This window comes from Oryza brachyantha, chromosome 5 (genome assembly GCF_000231095.2).
Source record: "Oryza brachyantha chromosome 5, ObraRS2, whole genome shotgun sequence".
Taxonomy (NCBI): Eukaryota; Viridiplantae; Streptophyta; class Magnoliopsida; order Poales; family Poaceae; genus Oryza; species Oryza brachyantha.
The window spans coordinates 17029944-17040847 of NC_023167.2; the positions used below are offsets into that span (position 1 = coordinate 17029944).

At 38.8% G+C, this 10904-nt stretch overlaps 2 protein-coding genes across 3 annotated transcripts; both read right to left on the reverse strand.

Annotated features, from left to right (window-relative positions):
- Window positions 1-923: 923 nt before the first annotated feature.
- Window positions 924-5553, reverse strand: LOC102700528 (gamma-glutamyl hydrolase 2-like). The gene is made up of 10 exons (XM_006655425.3): window positions 5181-5553; window positions 4348-4434; window positions 4087-4176; window positions 3695-3789; window positions 3400-3460; window positions 3117-3206; window positions 2786-2848; window positions 2056-2144; window positions 1264-1356; window positions 924-1178 (listed from the first exon to the last, which is right to left on the reverse strand). Exons 1-10 carry the CDS (start codon window positions 5493-5495, stop codon window positions 1145-1147), a joined length of 1017 nt encoding a protein of 338 aa, XP_006655488.2. The 5' UTR covers window positions 5496-5553; the 3' UTR covers window positions 924-1144.
- A 1982-nt stretch (window positions 5554-7535) lies between these two features.
- LOC102700805 (non-symbiotic hemoglobin 1-like) lies at window positions 7536-9564 on the reverse strand. 2 transcript variants are annotated; one of them, XM_040524493.1, is made up of 4 exons: window positions 9330-9564; window positions 8205-8322; window positions 8001-8117; window positions 7536-7918 (listed from the first exon to the last, which is right to left on the reverse strand). In XM_040524493.1, exons 1-4 carry the CDS (start codon window positions 9515-9517, stop codon window positions 7772-7774), a joined length of 570 nt encoding a protein of 189 aa, XP_040380427.1. In that variant the 5' UTR covers window positions 9518-9564; the 3' UTR covers window positions 7536-7771. The 2 variants fall into 2 exon arrangements, with proteins under 2 accessions (XP_040380427.1, XP_040380428.1); XM_040524494.1 differs by lacking the exon at window positions 9330-9564 and adding an exon at window positions 8577-9259.
- Between the last annotated feature and the right edge of the window lie 1340 nt (window positions 9565-10904).

Genomic DNA, 10904 nt, shown 5'->3' on the forward strand with positions numbered 1-10904 from the left:
TCAACCAACGGTTGTTGACTTGCAATAAATCACCGCCTGCTGAGTGCTGACTCGCAGTTTCTACATGATTTTGCAATTATTCACCTTTTGTCATTGTTTGATTTTTCCTGGACTCCTGGATGGGATGGCTGTTCGGTTATCCTCGGCAATATTTATAAATTATTTTTAGTTTTTAAATATATCGATTATGTCGATCACCCCCAAACCGTGGACAGCTGAAACTAGGGTGAATAAAATATGTGCTGTCACCAGTTATTTATTACTAACCCTTGTATTCATACCCATATTATTTGGGATAGTATGGGTAAATAATAATTACCCATTTGAATATAGATATGGACAAGGTATTACTCATTTTAACCACCTTGTTTAAGCCACCTCATAGCATACTATCTCTAAGCTATCTAAAAGACTACTTTTTCAATGGTCTAGCTTTTAACAACTAACTCATAGCACAAGTACACTACAATTTATTCTCACTTAACATTAAAATATATGCAAGAGAGTTAAGAGATAGTTTTTATCTCTCTTCTGTTAAAATATTAAAAAATTATATAGTGTACCTTATAGATAGCTTATAGATACCCATTGAAGGAGGCCTTAGTATGTATAAACTTGGACCTAAAATTTTTAAACGTACAAAAGAATATTAAATTTAATTAAAATTTGATGGGATTATTTATTACATAGAAGAACAAATTTATACAAATTTTAATCCATTATATATGTGAAACCCACGTATATCTCTTGGGTAATAACTATTTAGTTTGGGTATTTTGATTGTCCATCTACCGATCATGGTCTTTCTTTCCTCAAATTTCTTTACTTTTTTTTCGTAACGCATGAATATTTTGCTAGTATCACCTAATTTCACCGAAACGAATAATGTGGCCGGCATATCAAACAGCTCAGATCGACCCTAGTAGACAAAAAGTCGAGCAGTTCAAAATATTTGGATGGCAGCGACCATGGTTGTTTTGTCCACGGTACGGAGCCAAATATGCTCCTGGATTCATCTGATAAATTACAGAGCCAGTACGACACAATTGATACACAATGGGCATACAAAGTGAAGAACTTTGTATGCCCATTGATACACCATGTACAATACAATAGCTAAGACTTGCAATCATCAGGTCGGCCGTTAGGAGAAGATGTAGACCTCGTCGAATGATTTCCTACGTTGCATCAAATGTGTACGTTTGATTAGGCTTATAATGAAGGGGTTAGTAGATTGCGTAGCAGCTAGTGACAGAGACTCACGATTTTTTCCCAGTAAACGTAGGACTGTAGTTGTAAATCAGATTGTCCAGCACCTTGTCAGCGGGAGGCCTGTTAGGGGACTTGCGGGCTTGGCTGTTTCAAGTCAGAGCAACATGGTGAGAATGCGATGAAAATGATATCTGATCCTATTTCATTACTGCAATGGAATTGCAATTTAGAACTTGCATATGCATAGCATGTACTGGAAGGAACATGGTGCAACAGAAGAATAGCAATTTACAAGTATGTTTCAGGCTTGATGCAACAGAAGCTGCAAGTCTGAACTATATAAAAAGGAACAACTAGCATGGTCTGCGATTATTTGGTCTGCACCCAAAACCGACCCGGATATGGGTGTGTCATGCACTCATGGTGTACCTCAATTGGATTTTGGTTCCATTTTATGGTAAAAACCTGGAAACTTTGATTGATTGTGGAGAGCATGGCTATCATGGAATTAACACTTGTATCAAAATACAAAAATGCACGTGCACAAAAATTCTACAAACTGATCATCTAGTGTGATTATGCTAATTAGGAAGTGCCAGAAAAATAACTAGATTATCATTAAAATGTGAGCAACTGACGTGAAAGGTTAATGGCCTATCACTGCCTTAAGTTAACTTCATATAGAAATTTGGACATGTAAATGTAATGTGCACACAGTATGCTTTCAACTTTTCATAACAGAATGACATGCATGGCCAAAGGTATCAAGAATAGTAAGATGCACTCATGCAGCACTGCAGTAATGCCAATTTAATGAATAAAGGGACCGTTGTAATCATAAACCTGATAAAATAGTTGGCAAAATTTTGTGTCACTTGGACAGCATCCTCACTGTGTGGAATCATCGGTTTACCAAACTCAAAAATAGCTTTCTGCAATACGCAAGCAAACTTATCATGGTACAAAGGCATCATTTACCCAAGCAATGAGAATCAAATAAATTATAGAGAGCATTTATAAATGCAAAGATTGAGTACCAGATTAATACATAATCTTAAAAAATTGTCACATATTTTGGAGATGTGTCAAGTTAAAATTAAAACAGTGCTTCAAAACATTCCATATACTTCAAATTTAAAACAGGGTAAGACTTGAACATGGTGGGTAGCTTCACTACTATATGTACTATGCACTGTACCCACCATTCCACCACATCAGAGACTACAGCCCTGTTCTTTTCGGATTATTCATCAGATTTCTGAATAGGATTATTTGCTCCATGCTTTGAAAAATACATTTCCTTCAAATTTCTTCTACTGCATTTCTTAGACCACTTGTTTTAAGCCATTTGTTAAGTGTATTTCTTAAAATATTTAATCCATCCCTACAACCAAATAGATAATCCAAGGCAATAACCCGCTCAGTAATCTAAATCAAACAGCGTCTACAAAGAGTTCTAACAAATGTCAAATAGCGACAAGTATGATTGCAAAAATGAGCTTACTCCAGCCAACTGGTCAGCAGATGAATATTCAAACTTCTAGCATAACGAGTAGCACTATGGACAAAATACCTCAGGATGCCACTGAGTGCATGTGATTGGATATTTGTTTGCTTGCACGGTTGAGACATAGACCTGATAACCAAATGAAAGGAAATTAGTTTGTTGTACCATTAAAGGAACCGTTGATCATTCACCTGGATCAGAACACAGGGGATCCAGATTACAGTTGTCCTTTTTATACCACTTACACCACCTCAGAATCAGATTTGATAAATACAGTTCAGTTAAGTGGCAGCATAAGGAAAGAAAAGACAACTATTAATGCATTTGAAGAAAAGAAGGACCTTCAGTAATCTATTCTTTGTATAGGAGATAAAACAAAAAATATTATATTTTGTACCTCGCCATTTTCATCTGGTGATGTAGTCAGAATCTTGAAGAAACTTGATAAGGCAGCATTCTCTCTCAATGTCTTGGGTGATATACCATACTTTGACCAGTTGAGAAAATAAACCATGTTAGGAAAAGTAAGAAACTAGATAATTAGGATAATTATTCTACATACAAAGAGTTATTTTGAATCACCACCCATTGTATGGATGAACAGCATATATGGTGTTTAATTTTTCATAAGGTACTGATTTCAAAAACAAAATATAAATAGAACACATGATTTTACTCACTCTGTGGTTTTGCATCACAAGACAACTGGTGCTGAGTTTCTTGATGAGATCAGGATCAAATCTGTGAATTTAGATAATTTCAGTACTTACATACACCATTATCATTGCAGATTAGTCAATGCAGTAATGCGGGCAGAAAATACCAAAATAGCATATATATGTTATAATTAATTGCAATGTATCTTGTAAAAGAAGAACATATTAACCTATGTAACATTAACATGGGACAATATACTTAATCCCTAACTAATCAAACATTAACAAGTAATAAAGGTTGCATTTGCATTCAGCATACCTTTCAAATACTGATCCCTCAAGTGAAGAGTAATTGGGAAACTGAAGAGTAGATGCTTGATTTTCGGCACTGAATGTCTCCAAGATATTATTGTCCTAATATCATAGTAATAACAAAAATTATTTGCTGGTTATTAGCAATGAAGCAGTATGAAAAGCAAGTATTTCGTGGCCTCTCCTGCCAAAAGTATTTGTGGCCTTTTCAAGAAAATAATACCTCAGTCATCTCATCACTTCACTACTTTACACAAGGCATTAGAAAAGATAACTTCTGTAACATCTACCTGACCATTTCTCTCAACAAGACATTTCTTCTAAAAAGGCTATGAACAATCCAGAATCCCCTCCCTCCCTCTTTCTTCTGCAGAGTTTTAGAAAAAAGAGTGAAATCACCTTGCTGATGATCATGCTTACAAGCTCAAAACCAAGGCACTGTGCAAACAGTGGAAATGGAATCCCTGCATCATTCTTGTCCAAGACATACTAAAAGAGAACAAAACAACGGAAACAACAATTAGTCCTTCCATTATGTGTGGGTTAGGACAAACAAGGTAGATACTATATGAGGTTGTCAAACTAAGATGGGATATGTTCGAGTGCAAACAACAAGGGTACACAGCAGCTATCAATCACAACATGGTGCTCAAAAGGTACCTGAAACACCTTTTTTATGGTCTCAAAATATGGACCACTCTTCACTGACCCACCAGTAAACAGCACGCCATTAACCAAATTCAGTTTCTGCCCGCACAAGCAAAACCACGAGGAAATCATTTTAGGAGGAAAAAACATAAGCAGCATGCAAGCAGGGCTTCTAAGTAATCAACAGCTGGCTTATTTCATGAGAAGATGTGATTATAAAAGAGAAGCAAGTTTTATGGTAGCTTAATAGATGACGGGTTAACTATTCCATCCAGATCTGAAGTACTGAAATGATTCCAAATGTTCAGCTTAAATAATTAGCACAAACAAATATTCAAATAACTCAGATAAGATCGTACGGATTGGCAGTTCATCCACATACCATTCAATGTGCACTGAGTTTTCCATCCAACCCTACCTGATAGGCTTCCACCAGAAGAAACTAAAATTCAATCCGGTTGGTTCAGAAGCTAGTTCAACACAAGGAGCGAACTAATGACAGTGAGCAGTCAGATAGCATTTCCTAAGACACAAGCCTTTTAAGAATTTTGCATCCTCGACAATTTGGAATAATTTTTGAAGTGGTGTAAAACAATTAACATGGGTGAACTCAAAATATACTACTAGGCAAGCTGTCTAGAGACGATCAGTACACCTATTTGCTTCCCATTTAATTGGATTGGCAAACGTTGGTGGAATGTAGTTGCAACAACATCACGAGTGCGCGAACTGACACGGATTCTTCTAGATAACGACGAATTGACGCACAGCACATAGAAGGTCTCCACACGCGCGTCGCGTTTGGAAGCGGAAACGAGGATGGGGGAAGGGAAGGGAGAAGGGACCTCGAGGAGCCGCTCCTCGGGCTCGTTGTAGACGAGCGGGACGACGCGCGCCCCGGCGGACTCGACGAACTTGACGTAGGACGCGGCGATGTAGGACGTCGCCGTGCCGTTGCTGATCCTCCCGCCCGCGCCGTCCCCCGGATGCGACACGACGCCGATCACCGGGCGGCCGTACGCCGCCGGGTCCGGCGGCGCCGCGCAGGCCCGCCCGCTCGGCAGCCGGATGACCCCCTCCGCCGCCGCCGCCGCCGAGGGCCCGGCGACCAGCAGCAGCAGCAGCAGGAGGAGGCGAGGCAGAGGAGAACTCGAACTCATCTCCGCGACGCGAGAGAGGAGGGGAGAGGGGAGAGTAGGTGGGCAGGTGAGATGCAAGTGTTTGCCTTTTGTGTTTTTTGTGACTCGGCCGCGTTTACCTTTTCTTTTCAGTTCGCTGCAAGGGCGGAGGGATAATTGGAGTGGCAACTTCAGAGCAAGTTAAATAATAGTATAGCTAATTATTAGCTTTAATTTATCTATATATAGTCAGTTTTAATTTATCTATAGTTAATCTAAGATCTAATTTATGTAAAAATTAATTACAAAACATTAATATATGGTCTCACATATCATACCTATACTATGTCTTGAGCACATGTTGAAGTTAGCTACAAATTAATAGCTCATTGTTCTTCTCTATTATCTCTTTAAAATATGTTTATAGTTAGCTTATAGTCTACTATTATACATGCTCTTAGGGTTTATTGCACACGTCAAAAGTCCAAGACAGCGACAAGCGAACTGAGGAAAAGAGTGAGGATGCGAGGAATCGAACTTGCGGACCTGTGAATTACTATGTGACAATTACGTCTTTTATCCATGGAAAAACTCTATTATCATTGTTTTTTTTATTTTAACGTATGCTATTAGATTAAAACTTCTGTACGATGGATAAATGAGCATGATATGAATAGCCCACTTCCCATGTCCGGTTCGTCTGGTCACCCGCCAAATCTAATCATAGTGTGGGTTCTGGTAGTCCACGGTTATTTCTAAGTTACATTCTTGTTTAAATTGCTTTAGAAAATATTGAAGCTGATAGCTAATCCATAAGTAAATTATTTATTATATAAATTTTATATTATTTGTATCATGTATACATATATGGTGTATGTTGTTAATGGGTATGGGCAATGTTGTGTACATGTTACAAACAATAGATATATCATGAATACAAAAATAAATGATAATGTCTGCCATACCTGATTGGCATCCTTATTACTGTTGTCCATCGTTTAAACATTCATCGAAAGCCGCTTTTAAAGATTTAAAGTTCAGTTTTAGTTTCTTTTTTTTATAAAAAACTTCACTGAAAAACCAAGTGGCTTGCGTTAAATCCGGATCGGTTTCCGGTGTTTTTGTAAACCCTTCTGTTATCCGCACGAGTACAAATGCAAGCTCGCTTCGGGTCGAGCATCTCCGAGGCTAGCTATCTCACTCCCTACGCTTAAAGTTACTTTTCAAATTTAAAATTTAAATATTTCTAGCTTATCTAAATAGAGAGATTGTAAGACTTTTAACAGAAATATCTAACAAAGATATAGAGGTGAAGCCAACCGAAAATTTTATTGGGACATATTTATTGCATACCATAGAGAGCTATGCATTGAAATAGTATTTTAGTAGAAATTTTAGTAATTTTGTCAGGGTCATCTGGTCCTTATAAATAAGGCTAGCTCATACTACAGAGAGAGTATTTGATATTAGAATAAAATTGTATCTAATGATCTCTTCGTCCAAATGACTAAATCCTATTGCCTACGCACCGCAAAACTTGGCCAATCAAAGAGACTCAACACCCCACACTCTCATCTTTTTCACACCTCTCTTCTGCCCTCAATGCTACCGTCTCTATCGAGATTTGTTTAGAATGCATGAATTTTACCAAATTTTATTAACTCCCTTCGAACGCATGAATTTTATTGGACTTTACCAGGCTTTAGAAATCATAACAGGGGATTTTTGCCTATAAAATTTAAGGTTGAATTTAAAATAAGTTAAAAATAAAATTGTATATAGTTTTGAACTAAATTTTTTTTAAAATTACTAGCTGAATGTTATTCCTAGAATAAATAGAAAAATATTTTTTATGAAATATGTGATCATCTTTTTTATATAGAAAATATCCATATCAATTTGACTTTACGTGGATATACATCTAAATTTGATTGATATTTAATATTACAAAGTTAATGGAGTAAATTATAAAAATACAATAAGAGTAAGTGATGGTAGATCTACTATAGGCTTATATACTAATATAATAATAAATATGCTTATATAATAATATAATAATAAAGATAAATAGGATCGTAAAAGAATCAATAGTCTTGGCCTACCAAGTGATACGTAGGAAATGGCGGAAACCCATCCCTGCAATGGGGTAGTGCCTGTATATTTTTATTCATACAAGATCAACGGAAGAAGTTGATTATGTTTTAACACACATACTGACATACGTAATAACAACAGCAAAGCAAGTGCAGCTTAATTACGCTATTAAGGCCCTTCACAAGGCAGGCTTTAGCAAGACAAAGAGAGTACTCCGTATTTAATCAAGTGGGAGCAGCCGCCTTCTTCATCTCCTCCTTGATGGCCGCAGCCAGCTGATCGTACGCCTCCTCCCACGCGCCCCTCATCTCCGGCGACCACATCTCCGGCACCGCGTCCCTGATGGTGTCCAGCAACGCCGTCTTCACCACCTGCATTCGCGGCCGCCGGCCGGCCAACGTGAACTCCGCGTGTTCTGAAATAGAATTAATCTGACGACGGTTTCAGCGATACCTCGAAGTGAGCGTCGGCGACGCCGGCGTTGGCGTGGGTCGCGCGCAGCCGCTTCAGGGTGGCCTCCCTCACCTTCACGTCGCCCGTCTTCCTCAGCTGCGTCGCCGACTCGCATGCCTGACGCCGGAACAGCCATTGCTGCAGTCGTCAGAGCATGCAAGAGTTCATGCAGGGGTGTGCAAAACGAGAGAGCTTTTCTCTTGCCAAGACGAAGACGGTGACGGCGTGGGACTTGAGCTTGGGGTGGTTCTCGAGGGGCACGTCGCCGGAGTCACGCAGGAACGAGAACATCTGCTTCGCACCCGGCGCAATCTCAAAGATCCTGACAAGAAAGAGAGAAAATGCAGGTTTAGTGAAAGTATTTTCGATCAAGAAGCACCCGGATCGAATGGGATATTGTGATGCAATGCAGCTCTGTTCATGGCATCTCGAACTGACTGACTGAGAAGTAAATAATGCAGAGATAGATAGATAATTAGCACGTACAAGAGGCAGTGATAGTGGTCACTGACAAAAATTAAAGCCATGGAAGTCGGCTAAAACCCTGAATTGTTCTGAAGATCGAGGCTTTCTCACCTGAAGAAGACCTTGAGAGCAATGGATTCAGAGTCCTTCTTCATCGCTCGCCATGAGCGAAGGACCAGCTCTTCCTGCGTCTCGCTGAAACCCATCCTCTTTTACCAATGTGTTGTTGTGATCATCCACAGTGGGATGCATCGGTTTATATAGGCAGTGTGGCTGTCCAGCTTGTGAAGAAGCTAGAAACTCGATTTGATTATTCTAGCTGTAGCCCTTGAACGCGTGTGCAGGCAAGAGACATCTGATCTGAAAAACTAAGCTATCCTGATGATTCTCTGGAGACTTTTTTTTTGTGATCTTGCATCTGCTGACCACTCCCTGGAAGATCACACCAGGTTTCTTTCTCTTTTTTTTTCTCATTCTTAAGTATTTTCCATGATTACTACGTATTCCATGCTACATTATGAACACATGCATATGCATGGACGCAAGGTGGCCCATATCTCACTGACAGACATAGGTTTGATAGCTTTTCTACAGATCAACACATGCTAAACTCTGACATACTCCCATATCTTGCTCATGTTCTGTAGCCTGCAGTTGTACATTTGCTAATATCTTGGAATGATTCAGGGTTTCTCCTTTAGAATAATTCAGGATCAAGCTACTCTACCGTGAATTTATATACATCGATCGATAAATAAATCTAGATAAGACTGAAAGTCTTACGATATGAAACAAGTAACAGTAATCATATAAAAAAATTCACAAACTTATTGTTAAGTGCGTGGTTTGGTTGGCAGCAACAACCTGAGGAAGAACTTGAGCGCGATGTCGGCCGCCGGCTCCCCCTTCATGGCGTTCCACGCGCCCAGCACGAGCCTCTCCTGCTCCTCGCTGAAGCGGGTCGCCGCCTCCGACGACGGCTCTGCCGCCGGAGGAGCCACCTCCTCCTTCATGGCAGCGGCGGCCTTGCTCGCCGCCGCCGCTGCTCTCATCTCGTCCTATCGACGTCCCGAAAGGGCAGGATATATGTTGGAACTGCGACGAGTGTTGCACTGTATCTCGCCTACGTCGCAAACGGCCAAGAACAAGATGGATTGGCATGGATGGCTGATGGCTCACTATCACAGGGATACGGCTGCCGTTATCGGCAGCGGCAGATAATATCTGCAAGTACAGACAGACAACGCCGGCAGTAGACTGTAGAACCATGCCCTTGGCCCTATTTAGTTTCTAAAAACTTTTTTCAAAAAACATCTTATCGAATCTTTTGACATCTTAATAAAGCATTAAATATACGTGAACAATAAAACTAATTACATGGTTATAGGGGAAACCGTAAGATGAATCTTTTGAGCCTAATTAGTACATGATTAGTCCTAAGTGTTACAATAACCAACATGTGCTAATGATAAATCTATCTATTATATATATAAAGCAACAGAAAAAAGAGTCACCACGTTCGCTCTCACAGGCCAGAAAATCTCACGTTAATCGAGAGAAAAAAAGAAAAAAAAATCAATCGGACAAAAAACAGAAAAAAAATCAATCGGAAAAAAGAAAAAAAATCAATCGGACAAAAAACAGAAAAAAATCAATCGGACAAAATTTTTTTTAATCGGACAAAAGAAAGAACGTATTGCTTCTTAGTCTCCTGGGCCCAGTAGGGTCCGCTATGGACGCACAGCATGGATCGAAAAAGAGTATTTTTAGGAGAAAAAACTGTCCTTTTGGATAAAAAAACATGATTTTTTGGATTTTTTGGAGTCGAATTTTTTATCGAGCCATGGAAGGAAAATAAGAGACAAAAAGAAGTTTTTTAGGAGGAAAAAAGAACGTGATTTTTTTTGATAAAAAGTGATCTTTTGGAATTGAAAAAAGAAAAGATAATGATTTTTGGATCGGACAAGGAAAGCAAAGAAAAAATAATGATTTTTGGATCGGACGAAAAAGGAAAAACATCAGATTTTTTTTGATCGAGCCGTCGAAGGAAAATAAGAGATAAAAAAAGATAATATTTTTTGGAATCAGACAAGAGAAGGGAAAATGATGTTTTTTTGTTTGAATCGACGCCGCTGCCGTCCAAGGAAAGATAAAAAAAGTCAGTTTTTTAATCGAGCAATGGAAGGAAAATAAGAGATAAAAAAGAAAAGATAATATTTTTTGGAAATCGGACAAGGAAAGGAAAATATCAGTGTTTTAATCGGCGCTGCTGCCATCCGATCCCTACGAGGATATCCTGCAAGATTAAACTAAAAAAATCCTCACATGACTAAAAATATGTCTAAAACAGGTTATGTACAATCATAAATAATCATAAATAAGTAATATATATAAAAGATACATAATTAAAGAAGACGAATGAAATAAGAGATATAATGC